This window comes from Hoplias malabaricus, chromosome X1 (assembly GCF_029633855.1).
Source record: "Hoplias malabaricus isolate fHopMal1 chromosome X1, fHopMal1.hap1, whole genome shotgun sequence".
Lineage (NCBI taxonomy): Eukaryota > Metazoa > Chordata > Actinopteri > Characiformes > Erythrinidae > Hoplias > Hoplias malabaricus.
Genome location: NC_089818.1, coordinates 19,868,169 through 19,883,677, shown reverse-complemented (window position 1 = coordinate 19,883,677; position 15,509 = coordinate 19,868,169). Strand labels below are relative to the sequence as shown.

General features: G+C 45.2%; 1 protein-coding gene across 1 annotated transcript in view; it reads right to left on the bottom strand.

Annotated features, from left to right (window-relative positions):
- Nucleotides 1–13,001, bottom strand: part of LOC136675729 (phospholipid phosphatase 2-like) — a 30,456-nt gene extending 17,455 nt beyond the window's left edge. The window contains exon 1 of the mRNA XM_066652453.1: nt 12,551–13,001. Coding sequence (XP_066508550.1) covers nt 12,551–12,611 — 61 coding nt within the window. The 5' untranslated portion in view covers nt 12,612–13,001. The remainder of the gene's footprint in view (nt 1–12,550) is intronic.
- Nucleotides 13,002–15,509: the final 2,508 nt, after the last annotated feature.

The following is a 15,509-nucleotide window of genomic DNA, read 5'->3' as shown; positions in this document are numbered from 1 at the left end:
CAGTCGCCCAGAGGAAACCCACACAGACACAGGGAGAACACGCCACACCCCTCACAGACAGTCGCCCAGAGGAAACCCACACAGACACAGGGAGAACACGCCACACCCCTCACAGACAGTCACCCAGAGGAAACCCACACAGACACAGGGAGAACACACCACACTCCTCACAGACAGTCACCCGGAGGAAACCCACGCTGACACAGGGAGAACACACCACACCCCTCACAGACAGTCACCCAGAGGAAACCCACGCAGACACAGGGAGAACACGCCACACTCCTCACAGACAGTCACCCAGAGGAAACCCACGCAGACACAGGGAGAACACGCCACACCCCTCGCAGACAGTCACCCAGAGGAAACCCACGCAGACACAGAGAGAACACACCACACTCCTCACAGACAGTCGCCCAGAGGAAACCCACACAGACACAGGGAGAACACGCCACACCCCTCACAGACAGTCACCCAGAGGAAACCCACACAGACACAGGGAGAACACACCACACTCCTCACAGACAGTCACCCGGAGGAAACCCACGCTGACACAGGGAGAACACACCACACCCCTCACAGACAGTCACCCAGAGGAAACCCACGCAGACACAGGGAGAACACGCCACACTCCTCACAGACAGTCACCCGGAGCGGGACTAGAACCCACATCCCGGTATCCTACTTGCTGTGCCACCAAGCTGTCCACAATTTGACCATTATTACTGATTAATATATAATTTCGGAGCTGGAAGAGCAGCTGAAACATCTTGTTCTGTAATAATAATAATAATAAGTGTGAAGCTGTACAAAGCCTTTGAGTCTCTTTTTAAGCGGCATTCACTCTATCGGTAAAACACAGCTGACTCACCTTATAGGGCTTTCCTCTCATAAAGACACAGAAATGTCGAGAGAGAGAGAGACAAAGCACAACCAAGGCTAAGAAAACACAAGCAAGTGATGAATTGTGGGAAAACAAAGGTAGTTCACGCTTGAAGTGAACTCATTCAGCAGTGACTCTCTGACTTTTCACTGCATCGTTGGCATTTGCCTCGGAGCAATGAAGGACCTTCCCTCAGACACTGCCTTTGTATCTAACACACAAGCTTCCCCATTTAAAAATCAGAGTGAACATTCAGTCCTCAACTGACCGCGCACACCCGAGACGACATCGCGGGTCAAACGCATGATGGGAAACAGCTCCTCAGCATAAAGGAGGGGGTTATGTGATAACGTGCAGGAGAATAACACTCTGGTGGCTGACCCCTGAAGGCAGGCTATTGCTGCTATTTAAGGGCAGGAACAGGGAAAACCATGTAAGCCTCAGTAGGGTCCACAGTAAGGTGACGTTCTGTGTTTACCATCTTTCGTTAGAACAGTCCCTCTCTCTCAGTGCATACAAACTGGCCACAGGCATGAGAGCAAATGTCAGACAATTTCAGACAAATGCCTGTCTTATGATTTGCAGCCCCAAGCTACAGAGCCTTTGCTGGTGGAGGTGCTTTAACACGTCAAACGCAGGCATTTGTCCAACTCTGAGAGCATCTAAATAGGATCTTATTGAAGTGTTGCATGACTTTTCTAGTAATTGGCTGGCAGTGTTCAGGCCTCTCCTTTCTCTCAAAGATGAAGTGTCAGTCATTTTTGGGGTCTTTCAGCAGAAGTCCCATTTCCTCTTTATCTCTACCTTGTGCTTTTAGAAACTCATGGTTTTCTATGGTTTTGCTTTTAAGATTTTTAAGCGCTTGCTCCAGATTATGCCGCCTCAGCTGGAAGCTCTCCTCTCTGCACGCGTCTTACTGGTGTCAAACTGATACTGACTCAGGTCACTGTTGCAAAACGCAGCTTCCAAAACGCTGACCAGTATAACAGAACGTTTCATAAAGAAGCAGCAGAGTATCCGGCTCTCGTGAGAAGGTCAACAAACTGTCTACTTAAAGAAGTGTTGAATAGAAGAGCCCTATGCTTGCAGCTGTTGTTCTCCTGGGGAGGAAGCAACACTGTCAGATTGAGGATGTATTGAGGGTGAGAATGTGCTCGGCCGGACGATGGAGCAACACACTCTTCAGCTCTGGACAGGACACTGCACACAGGACTTCATAAATCTGCTCATGCTTTGACACGCAACACATTGCTGACTAGAGAGAGAGAGAGAGAGAGAGAGAGAGAGAGAGAGAGAGAGAGAGAGAGAAGAGAGAGAGTTAGAGAAGATAGAGAGAAAAAGAGAGAGAGAAAGAGAGAGAGAGAGAGAGAAAGAGAAAGTTAGAGAGAGAGAGAGAGAGAGAAAGTTAGAGAGAAAGTTAGAGAGAAAGTTAAAGAGAGAGAGAAAGAGAGAGAGAGAGAGAGAAAGAGAAAGTTAGAGAGAGAGAGAGAGAGAGAAAGTTAGAGAGAAAGTTAGAGAGAAAGTTAAAGAGAGAGAGAAGAGAGAGAGTTAGAGAAGAAGAAGAGAGAGAGAGAGAGTTAGAGAAGAGAGAGAGTTAGAGAGAAAGTTAAAGAGAGAGAGAAGAGAGAGAGTTAGAGAAGAAGAAGAGAGAGAGAGAGAGTTAGAGAAGAGAGAGAGTTAGAGAAGAAGAGAGAGAGAGAGAGAACTTTTTGGATCATTGCACAGAAATACATAAGTCAACACATGTGAATTCATCCCAAACCGATCAGAAATGAGGAGTTGGCAGCTGATACTCAGACTCAAGCAAAACAGATTGAATTGATTCCCAACAACGCAGGAAATTAATAAAATATTTTGTTTTCAGTCTTACTTGCGTGACATGGCACCAGCTCTTACTTATTACCACATTACCACAGCACCTCCACAGTCTCCATACAGTTCAATTCACGCTTCTGAGTCGAACCTACACCAGAAACAACACCTAGGCCCTGCTTAGACTCAAACTCTATACCGTACCCTGCACTGCCTTATTCTGCACCTTATTCTATATTACTGTAGATTTTAAAACTGTGTAGATTTCATCTCCAGGACTTATTCTATTCATTAATTCCAGCTAAATCCTGGCGACATTGGTTTGGACGTCACGGAACTAATAAAAATGTGGAAGAAGGGAAAAATACTGGGAACCAGGTGGGGAAAAAAAGTGGGCTAATTATTTGTTTCTACCCTGGCACCAGATGTAAACTGCACCCTGTTCCAAATGGAGCCCTAATCCCTACATAGTGGACTTCACAGATTATGAAAGTAATACACTACATCACTACCTTGTGAAACGGAAGATAAAGACGGCGTAAGTCGACCTTGAGTTGATATAAACGTTAGCATTCTCCAAAGCTGTGTTCACATATGAGCTCTGGAAAATGTGTTGGATCATTAACGATTGAACAATTTCTGAGATATTTTTTTTTCCTTGCTCAACTAAAAAGTCAAAGTGAAAATCATGTATCACAGAGAAAGACAAGACACCTTAACTCCTCACGTGAAGTGTGTGTGTGTGTGTTCAATGAATAAACAAACTACGAAATCTAATACATTCGTTCCAAACCAGGGCTCAATGCTTTCTGTCATTTTACAATCTCTCTCGCTCTCTATCCCTCTCTCCCTTCTCTACCCCCCCTCTCTCTCTCTGTCTCTCCCTCTCTGTTTCTCCCTCACTTCTCTACCCCTCTCTTTCTCTCTCTCTGTCTGTCTCTCCCCCTCTATCTTCTCTATCCGTCTCTCCCTCACTTTCTCTCTCTCTTCTCTATCCCTCTGTCTCTCCCTCACTTCTCCATCCCTCTTTCCCTCTTTCTGTCTCTCCCTCTCTCTCTTCTCTATCCCTCCATTCTCAATCCCCCCCTCTCTCTTCCGCCTCTTTCTCCCTCTGTCTCTCCCCCTCTTCTCTATCCCTCTCTCCCTCACTTCTCTGTCCCTCTCTCTCCCTCACGTCTCCATCCCTCTTTCCCTCTTTCTCTGTCTCTCCCTCTCTCTCTTCTCTATCCCTCTCTCCCTCTCTTCTCAATCCCCCCCTCTTCCGCCTCTTTCTCCCTCTGTCTCTCCCCCTCTCTTCTCTATCCCTCTCTCCCTCACTTCTCTGTCCCTCTCTCTCCCTCACTTCTCCATCCCTCTTTCCCTCTTTCTCTGTCTCTTCCTCTCTCTCTTCTCTATCCCTCTCTCCCTCTCTTCTCAATCCCCCCCTCTTCCGCCTCTCTTCTCTATCCCTCTCTCCCTCACTTCTCTGTCCCTCTCTCTCCCTCTTTCTCTCTCTCTGTCTCTCCCTCTCTCTCTCTCTCTCCCTCTCTCTTCTCTATCCCTCTCTTCTAAATCCCCCCCTCTCTCTTTCACCCTCTATTCTCTCTCTCTCCCCCCTCTTTCTCCCTCTCTTCTCTCTCTTCTCTATGCCTCTCTCTGTCTCTCCCTCTCTCTCTCATCTACAGCAAAGCTTGGGTTGTGTTTCATTTCATTTCACATCTTTCTTCTGTCAGCTAAATTTTCTGGCACTCTCATCCTGACGTCCTCTTCTCCATGAAATGTTCCACCGCCCCCATTCACCAGCACATCTCTTCATCTCTTCACCTCTACCACTTTTGGGCCTCCCACTCTTAAGCTGCAATTCCTCCTCTGAGGTCTATGGTTATGTTCATGCATTCTGAGTGCTCAGTAGAGCTGAATAGCTGATAGAAGCACAGTGAAGCCTGCCAACACCGACACCTCACTGAAGCACACTTCTCTGTGGAATGACATCCCACATAAACCTGGGCTACACAGTGATAGAGCTGTCAAGATTAGTCACTATAAAAAATCATTTAACTTCTTATTGTCAATATATAATGCAAACATTTCTGACTGTGGGAACATGCTCTAAGTCCAAATCTAAGCTATTGATATACACTCCTTATGGGCAGCACGGTGAAGCAGCAGGTTAGTGTCGCAGTCACACAGCTCCAGGAACCGGGAGGTTGTGGGTTCAATTCCCGCTCTGGGTGACTGTCTGTGAGGAGTTGGTGTGTTCTCCCTGTGTCCGCGTGGGTTTCCTCCGGGTGACTGTCTGTGAGGAGTGTGGTGTGTTCTCCCTGTGTCCGCGTGGGTTTCCTCCGGGTGACTGTCTGTGAGGAGTTGGTGTGTTCTCCCTGTGTCCGCGTGGGTTTCCTCCGGGTGACTGTCTGTGAGGAGTTGGTGTGTTCTCCCTGTGTCCGCGTGGGTTTCCTCCGGGTGCTCCGGTTTCCTCCCACAGTCCAAAAACACACGTTGGTAGGTGGATTGGGGTGTCCATAGGTGTGAGTGTGTTTGTTGCCCTGTGAAGGACTGGCGCCCCCTCCAAGGTGTGTTCCCGCCTTGCGCCCAATGGTTCCAGGTGGGCTCTGGACTTGTAGCTTGTACTGGTTCATTCACAGCGGTGTAAGAAACCACTACACAACAAATATTCAAATGCCAGGTGATTCCAAAACGTCTGTAGTTGTGGCGTACACAAAAATGAAGTGACATATAGTCAGACAATCAGCTAAAATACAATCTTTGTTGTTAGAAAGCACTAAATAAGAAAAAGAGGAGACAGTACAGAAAATGCAAATAAAATACCTTCAACTTCATTTTATTGGTTAATATACGCCCATCCCTGGATTTCAGGCCTGCAGCACTCTCTAAAAACAAAATGCCAGGATGTTATAGCATTTACCACTGTGTAACACTGCCATTCCTTCTTACAACACATTAAAGATGTTTGGCACCATTGAGACCAAGCTCTAGAGTGTTTATTACTGCAAACACACTTTAAGGTGTGCAACAGTGTGGTGTCATTTTTTGCTGCATTTTTGAAACGCAATTTTCCTTTCAAGGTTCTCCGCTGGGGACAGGTCAGGACTGTAGACAGACCAGTCCAGTACGTGGAACACTCCTGGATTCTGTTTTTGTACCAAGTCATGATCACAGTCACCTGTTGACAATACATTATGTTGTTGTTATTTATCTCATCACTTGCACTAAACAGCCCCTGTCCAAACATATTTCTGGCATGTGCTGCATCCCTGAAATGCAGGCAAGGATGTATACTCATTCATTCATTATCTTTAAGCACTTATCCAGTTCAGGGTCGCGGTGGGTCCAGAGCCTACCTGGAATCATTGGGCGCAAGGCAGGAATACACCCTGGAGGGGGCGCCAGTCCTTCACAGGGCAACACAGACACACATTCACACCTAAGGACACTTTTGAGTCGCCAAAAACGTGCGTTTTTGGACTGTGGGAGGAAACCGGAGCACCCGGAGCAAACCCATGAAGACACAGAGAGAACACACCACACTCCTCACAGACAGTCACCCGGAGGAAACCCACGCAGACACAGGGAGAACACACCACACTCCTCACAGACAGTCACGCGGAGGAAACCCACGAAGACACAGGGAGAACACACCACACTCCTCACAGACAGTCACCCGGAGGAAACCCACGCAGACACAGGGAGAACACACCACACTCCTCACAGACAGTCACCCGGAGGAAACCCATGCAGACACAAGGAGAACACACCACACTCCTCACAGACAGTCACCCAGAGAAAACCCACGCAGACACAGGGAGAACACACCACACTCCTCACAGACAGTCACCCAGAGGAAACCCACGCAGACACAGAGAGAACACACCACACTCCTCACAGACAGTCACCCAGAGGAAACCCATGCAGAACACACCACACTCCTCACAGACAGTCACCCGGAGGAAACCCACGCAGACACAGAGAGAACACACCACACTCCTCACAGACAGTCACCCGGAGGAAACCCACGCAGACACAGAGAGAACACACCACACTCCTCACAGACAGTCACCCGGAGGAAACCCACGCAGACACAGAGAGAACACACCACACTCCTCACAGACAGTCACCCGGAGGAAACCCACGCAGACACAGAGAGAACACACCACACTCCTCACAGACAGTCACCCGGAGGAAACCCACGCAGACACAGAGAGAACACACCACACTCCTCACAGACAGTCACCCAAAGGAAACCCACGCAGACACAGGGAGAACTCACCACACTCCTCACAGACAGTCACCCAGAGCGGGAATCGAACCCACAACCTCCAGGTAGGATGTATACTAAAATACCAAATTATTCTGACCAGACAAAGCAGGAAATAAACTGGGTTCAAACAGTCTGTATAATATAACAAACATTAAAGATAATGTAACAAATTGTTTTTATTATTATTGCTTTTTCCTTACTGTCCCAACATTTTCTGATTCGGTGTATCACTAGCCACAAAACACACACACGCACAAATGGGAGGGACTAATGTTGTCATTTGTTTACAGTGTAAATGGTCCTGAGCTTTCTGGCAGGGTTATGAACGCTGGAAGAGGAAAACATGGGCGTAGGTGAAAAAGATGAAAAAGAACAGAGCTGTAATCAGTGAGAATGGACAGAAAAAGGGACACGCGAAATGAAAGCATAGCTTTAAAGAAGAGGAAGGAACAGGCTTGATAAGATCCCATAGGAAATTAGGCAGAACGTCACACTGCTTTGGGCCAGGGGTGTGCATGTGTGTGTGAGTGTGTGTGTGGTGTGGGGATTTTGGGCTATCAGTATAACTTTTTTACAGCAGTTTGAGATAAATGTGTGACACATGAAGGAATAAAATGCCCTCAGATCCTTTTCAAAAATGTCCAAATAAGGAGGCTGCAGACATATTATCTTTTAAGTTTAAGAGGTTTTATGGACCAAATGTTCTAACGCAGCGGTCCTAACATCAGTGGAGCACTGGTTGGATTCCCAGCGATGCGTCAGCCGTCCAAAGCCAGAAGTCTTAGACATAACAGTTGTGGGGGTAGGACGGCCCCTCCTCTCCCATCATCTCACTGCATACAGCTCTGGCTTGCATGGGCATATGTCAGCTGACGAGGCAGGTCTGGACAGTCTGCGTTCTCCTCTTTCAGTGGCATTGCATTTGCTGAAGTTTGAAAAGAAGCGCTGGTGGGGACAACTATTTTTGAAAAATATTTTCAGAAACAGTATTGGTGTCTCTTGTGTGAGTGTTATGATCTCTGGACTAACAGTAGCTAGGGCTATGCTTTTGTACAGTGTCCACGTGTCCTCACATTTTTCAGTTTTGTACCATGTATTTTCCTCCTGGTATTTCTTTAATTGATTGAACTAGTAAAATGTTAAAGAAAATGAATCAAGGCTTAATAAAACATTAACTTAGATTGAAATTGAGATATTTAACAGTGACAATACGATACTAAACAGTCTACAGTTCTCTGCCCAATCCCTGAACCAGTAACTTCTTAAACCAAAGTCCTCTAAGGAAAATAAAGACACTTCTGATATACATTCCTACAGCACACACTGCATGTTATAGCAGCTCAAATCACACTTACGCAAGAACCCACGAGCAGACGGATAACTGTGCGACACAACAAATAAACAACCAGGTTCAAAGACAACAAATCCTCCTATGCAAGGATTTCCCAACCACAAAATCCCACAGGGGGTGACTCTAAAGCAGCCTTAAAAGCAGGATTTGAGTGATCAGTGCAAAGCTTATTACAAGCCTCCAGTTTCAAAACGTTTGAAATGTGCTTTTCACACCTGCACTGGTGAAATTCAGAGACTAAACCACTGCCAACGTACTCTACAAAACGTGTTAAAGGGAACATATTATAGCCCTTTTCCACAAGTGAAAACATATGTGACATTCTCCAACTGTCTAAACAGCCCTGTTCAGAACGACCGGTCTCAGCGCCTGTTCCTGTTCCAGCGGTCAGCAGCGAGGAGCAGAAGTTCAGCTTTTTAGCCATTTTCACTTGGTTCTCTGTTCTCATTCATTCATTGTCTGTAACTGCTTATCCATTGCAGGGTTGCGGTGGGTCCAGAACCTACCCGGAATGCCAGCATTTGTTTTGGATCGTGGGAGGATACCGGAGCACCCGGAGGAAACCCACACGGACACAGGGAGAACACACCACACACCTCACAGACAGTCACCCAGAGGAAACCCACGCAGACGCAGAGAGAACACACCGCACTCCTCACAGACAGTCACCCGGAGGAAACCAACGCAGACACAGGGAGAACACACCACACTCCTCACGGACAGTCACCCGGAGGAAACCCACGCAGACACAGGGAGAACACACCACACTCCTCACAGACAGTCACCCGGAGGAAACCCACACAGGCACAGGGAGAACACACCACACTCCTCACAGACAGTCACCCGGAGGAAACCCACAGACACAGGGAGAACACACCACACTCCTCACAGACAGTCACCCGGAGGAAACCCACACAGGCACAGGGAGAACACACCACACTCCTCATTGATAGTCACCCAGAGTGGGACCCACAACCTCCTGGTCCCTGGAGCTGTGTGACTGCGACACTAACCTGCTGCGCCACCGTGCCGCCTTTTCTCCTTATTTAATAAGCACTCTTGTTTCTCCACTCTTGTTGTGTTTGTTTTGCTCAGTTTAAACTTAACTTTGCACATAAACACGGGTCCAGCGCTGTGATAGACTGACTGATACCAATGGATACAAAAATAAACATATTTTAAATTGTTCATGTATGTTTGAGTCCGGGGAAACAGTACAAAAATACAATGACCTACATGGGAGCTTTAAAACACATAGTTTTCCATTGTCCCAATATTTGTCCTCGGAAACGACCACAGCAAACGATTCCAAAATATTTATTGTGTTTGAGTTTGGTGTATTTTCACAGCCTTAGCTGCACCCAAAAAAAAGCTAATGTTTGTTGTATGTGGCTTTTGTGCCTAGGACAAATGAAGAAGAAAAACTAAACACGTCCATAAATATTTGGTCTTGTCTGGGCCGATGGGATATGTATTTCCTACAAGACCCTTCAACTTAACAAAAGAACAAAGAGAAAGACCCAGGAGAGGGACTCCCGAAACTAAACCCCACACCACACTCCTCAATCCACAGCAAGTCTTAACAAGCCAGGTCGATTGAGTCTTTTCACACACATAAAAACAGGTGCAGGAATGTGTAGCCACATGTCAAACGAGTGTAAATACTTAGGACTGCTTCACTGCATGAAGCCTGACTGAAATCACACACCAGCGACCCCTGCCCGGCACGGACCAGCCGACTGGTCAGAGAGAGGGAACCTCAGGGAAGTCCATTACTGACCTTCAATAACCGGCAACAGTGTGGATTCACTGTAGCCTCAGTCATACGATACCGGCCAATCACAGCCCACACATTATATCAATTACAAGTCAAAGTAGCCATTATTCATTCATTCATTCATTATCTGTAACCCTTATCCAGTTCAGGGTCGCGGTGGGTCCAGACCCTACCTGGAATCATTGGGCGCAAGGCAGGAATACACCCTGGAGGGGGCGCCAGTCCTTCACAGGGCAACACACACACTCACACATTCACTCACACACTCACACCTACGGACACTTTTGAGTCACCAATCCGCCTACCAACGCGTGTTTTTGGACTGTGGGAGATAACCGGAAGAAACCCACGCAGACACAGGGAGAACACACCACACTCCTCACAGACAGTCACCCGGAGGAAACCCACGCAGACACAGGGAGAACACACCACACTCCTCACAGACAGTCACCCGGAGGAAACCCACACAGGGAGAACACACCACACTCCTCACAGACAGTCACCCGGAGCGGGAATCGAACCCACAACCTCCAGGACCCTGGAGCTGTGTGACTGTGACACTACCTGCTGCGCCACCGTGCCGCCCAAAGTAGCCATTATGTACGTTATTAATTTTTCTGGATATTTTTGTAGTAGATCAGATATAGTATTATTCACTTACATAAGGAAGGACACAGTCAAAGTATTTTAGAATTCCAAATATTTGGACTGTGAGGAGACAGTTGTACAATTTGGGTCTGAAAGGATGCGTAGCTGTCAATAAGTATAGAAGTTAAAAGCTGTGGTTTGGAAACACATTCCTCATAGTAAATAAACCAGAGATTGAACTTTGGAAATGTAAATATGAATGACTGACTTTTAACAAGCTTTCCTATCTTCCAACTCAGTGAAATAAGGGAATGTTGAAGGCACACAGAGTAGAACTAGCACAGTGCCCCTATGGTTATATTCATGCCCTTATTAGGGCTGAGAGAGGTCATGCAAAGATAGCATTCGTGATTAATAAGACCCGTCATAATGCCAAAAACCATGGGTTCCATTACAAACATTGAACATTTTTTGGAGAATTTATGAGAGACGGGCAAAAACGACTAATTCAGTTTGGACTCCAACACTGAATCACATGCTAAAAGGTAGCCTAACGCCTAAAGACGTGTTCTAAACCCAAACGTGGGTATGCAGCCTTCCAGAGTTTAGAACGTTGGCAAATAAAAAGGGTTTGCACCACTGAGGCACTGATAGATTGCTCAAGCTAGAATTCAGTCAAGGAATTTGGCAGATGCATGTGATGTTAAAGACACTTTCACCTACTACAGCATGCCAACAAGACATTGCTAAATGAAATCTCTGTCTGTCTATCTCAAGTCAGCATTTCAAGACTGCAGATGATCTACATTCTTTTCCATTCCAATTCAAAACAGAACTGATATTGTGCTGGAAGCTGAAAAAACAAAAAATAAATAAATAGAGACTTACTACAGGCTCCTGTAAGACTGCATTAAAACAGGGCCCAGTACCTCAGCAAGACCAGATCATAATATCACTACCAACTAATTTTGCCATTTCAACAATCTACTGATTACTTTGAAGGCTTTGAACTCCAGCCAGAGCTGCCAAGGTCTAAAAAGTTAAAGAGAGTGTCTCATTTTCTGTTTCAGTGTGCTAGATTCAACTTGGCTATTAACCTCATAATTCAGTTGGACTCTTTAGGCACTGTAACAAAATAAACTGCCCTTTCTCTGCGCCGTAAATAAAATCTGCATTCTGATTGGCTAGCGCAGACAAACATGTCACTTCACTTCTTATCCAGCATCCAATCAAGGAACACATTTATCATGAGTCTAGATTAAAGTTTAAATGCCATTTCACTCAGTTGTTGTCAGCAAAACGTATAAATATAACATTCATTTCAATCAACCACCACTGACTTCTATTCAGAACTTCTCTAAAGGTCTCATCTCTGACTCCATGTCCTAGTTTTGGTCTTGACTCTGACTTGAACTTGAACTTGATGTGTTCTGGTCTGAGGTTCTGGTTGATGTGGCCCAGTCTAAGCCTTGACATATCACACACACTTTTTCTAAAGGTGTATATGATGTGCCCTGGCTTCAGTCTTGACTCAGACTTGAAGTGTCCCTGCAGTAGTCCCAGTCCTGACTAAAACACTAGTTCAGAGTAAACTGTGTGGATAATTATCCTTTTCCATCTTTTCATTGGAATATTGTGAGAATATGGAATGGTAATATCCAACTATCAAGGTTTGAAGGCACTGTCACGCACCTACTATGAAAAGTATCCGTGAAATATTGAACACAACACCTGAAAAACACACTTAGTGGTGTAAATTACAGTACGTAAGTATATATTTTTACGTTACTGTACAAAGAACAAGACTTTTAAATGCTTTCTCAGTGAGCAGTAACTTGTAAGTGAAAGGGTCGGCCATGTTGACAAGACGCTATTTATCTAACTCACCTACAAATACACAGAGGACGTCCAGCAGAATGAAGACCTTATTCTTCTTCAGTTCCATCATGTTTCAGCAGGTCTCCACGCTTTCTTTCCTGCTCTGTTTCCTTCTGTCAGGAAAATACAGCCCCACGCTGGGAAAAAGAAGCTAAAACGGGACAACAACTGGCTGTTCGAGTTGTTCCGGATCCTCTGCTCTTTTACCTGAGGAGCACAGATTACAGCGGTCTTCACTCTCCCTCTCTATCTCTCTCTCTCTCTCCCTCTCTCACACACACACACACTCTCTCTCTCTCTTCCTAACTCTCTCTCTCACACACACACACACACAGAGAGAGAGAGAGAAACAGTTCAGCCCAGCTAGTTCTGTACTATGCTGTGTTTGTGTGTGGGAATCGGCTGTGAATTATTTCTGAGTGACGCCGCTTTAGAGCAGGAGGGCAGTGAGGAAGTCTCCAGGAAACACTATTCATTTACATACACACACTCTCACACACACACACACATACCTAGAGTCGTACTCCAGTATTTAACCTCTGTTGCCAACTACAGCCTACCGCCCATGACTTTTATGCACACATTTTTCAGCCAAAATATTTTTTAAAAATACATTCACTGTCCATTTAAATGTGCTTTTTAGTTCTACAGTTACACTGTGGTCCATCTGTTGCTCTAATCTTTTTCACTCTGCTATTCAACAGTCAGGACCGTGATTTGGGAAGTGGGTCACTCTCAGTGTTGCAGTGACACTGACCTGATAGTGGTGTGTTAGTGTATACTGTGCTGTATGAGTTGATCAGACAGAGCAGTGCTGCTAGAGGTTTTAAACACTGTTCACTCACAGTCCACTCGATTAGACACAACTGCCTTTATGGTTCACCTTGTACATGTGACCATGTAAAGTCAGAGAGAGTAGCTCATTTGTTGCTGCACGGTTTGTGACGGTCAATTCTAGTGGTCACTGTACACTGCCCAAAAGGACTTTTTTTTTTTTTGGTTGGTGTCTTAATCCCAGTCCAACTTTGACACTAAGGTGTTTAAAACTCAAGTAGCACTGCTGTGTGATCCACTCCAACTAATGCAACACACACTAACACACTACCACCATGTCAGTGCCAATGATTCATTCATTCATTCATTATCTGTAACCCTTATCCAGTTCAGGGTCGCGGTGGGTCCAGAGCCTACCTGGAATCACTGGGCGCAAGGCGGGAATACACCCTGGAGGGGGCGCCAGTCCTTCACAGGGCAACACAGACACACACTTTTGAGTCGCCAATCCACCTACCAACGTGTGTTTTTGGACTGTGGGAGGAAACCCACGCAGACACAGAGAGAACACACCAACTCCTCACAGACAGTCACCCGGAGCGGGAATTGAACCCACAACCTCCAGGCCCGTGGACCTGTGTGACTGCGACACTACCAATGATGCACAAGTAAATTTTAGTTTAATTGGGAAAAAGGCTTGAGGTGTGTGTATGTTCTGTCATTAGTGGTCATTTAAAAAAAGAGCAATGTTAGCCATGTCTTAGCTAAGTTTAAGAGTTAAGAAGTGCTGTTACTGGGACTAATGATATTCACCCCAGTAAACCAGGAACAACCCTGGATGTTAAAAATAGGTCTAAAAGTAGTCTGTCCGTCAAGGACATATTTTAAACGTCAGTGGACGTCCAAAATCCATCTTAATAAGTGGTGACCAATCGATAACGTCAGTGGACGTCCAAAATGCGTTTTATACAAGTAATTTATTTCGGGACCAATTAATAACGTCAATGGACGTCCAAAATACGTCTAATAGTCGTCTTTTCAATGTCTGTGTTTGGACGTCTTTTCAATTTTCATTTTCAACCTTAAGAGAACGTTGATTAGATGACAGTCATTACGTTATTTCAAAGTTGAATCAACGGCTAAATGTTTACTGGGACAGAGCAAGATTAGCCTTGATTTCATTGTCCCAACAACAACACTTTGATTCTCCAATCTTGTAACCATTCTAAATTTGTATGCAGGACATGTCTTTGATAGTGTAAATAGGATTATCCAGTTTTGATGCAAACAATTTACATTTACTGTGTCCATATTTACAGAATGGAAAGTGCTTTTATTTTGGTGACAGTCCATGTGATTGACCTATTTCATGCATCGTGAAGTGTGTGGTTACTGTCTGTTTTAGGGTTTAGTGCATGGGTGATATGATGTGAGTTTGTTTTTATATTTTTGGAAACTGTAACTCACTGTAGAAATGTAATTCTGGGGGAAAATGAATAAACACCCAATGCACAATTCTAACAAAACCAGGCCTGATAAAAATGATGGTGCATGTCTTTATTTCTAACCCCTCAGTTGGAATGGGGCCTATCTGAACTGTGGGGTCATCGGATCAGCACTGTGGAAGCGGATGGGGAATAAGTCCATCTGTCCAAACACAAAGTGACCCGGTTGGGATTTCCAGTCGCAGTAGAAATGATCCAGTCCGCATGCCCTTCCACTTCCTCAAGCTGCTTCATCAGCTGAATTCTCACCCAGTCCAAATTCTGCAAATCTGCCTTCCTCAGCTCATCCAATTCCTTTAGAGGAAAAGTTCAGTCAAGTTTGCTGTTTTAGATTTTCACAGGAATGAACCTGAAAAGCATTTAAGCACTTGCTCGACCAATCACTGCTGTCTCTAGCCTCGACATACAGCAGCATCCAACGTGACTCATCGGCCGAGACACATTATCTAGATGTTTTTAACAAACGTCAAAAGGATTTCATTATTTTTCTTTTTTGTCATGTACTAGTATAATGCCTTATCTCCACAAGCACACAAACACACATGTATATCTATATTCTTATGTGGTTTCTGACACTTTACAATTTAATGTCAGTAAAAAAGGGTCAAATGTGGCCACGTAAAAACTGTAGAATCACCACAAAAAAATGTAAAAAAAAACGGTAAAAAATTGTTAAATAAATAAATAAT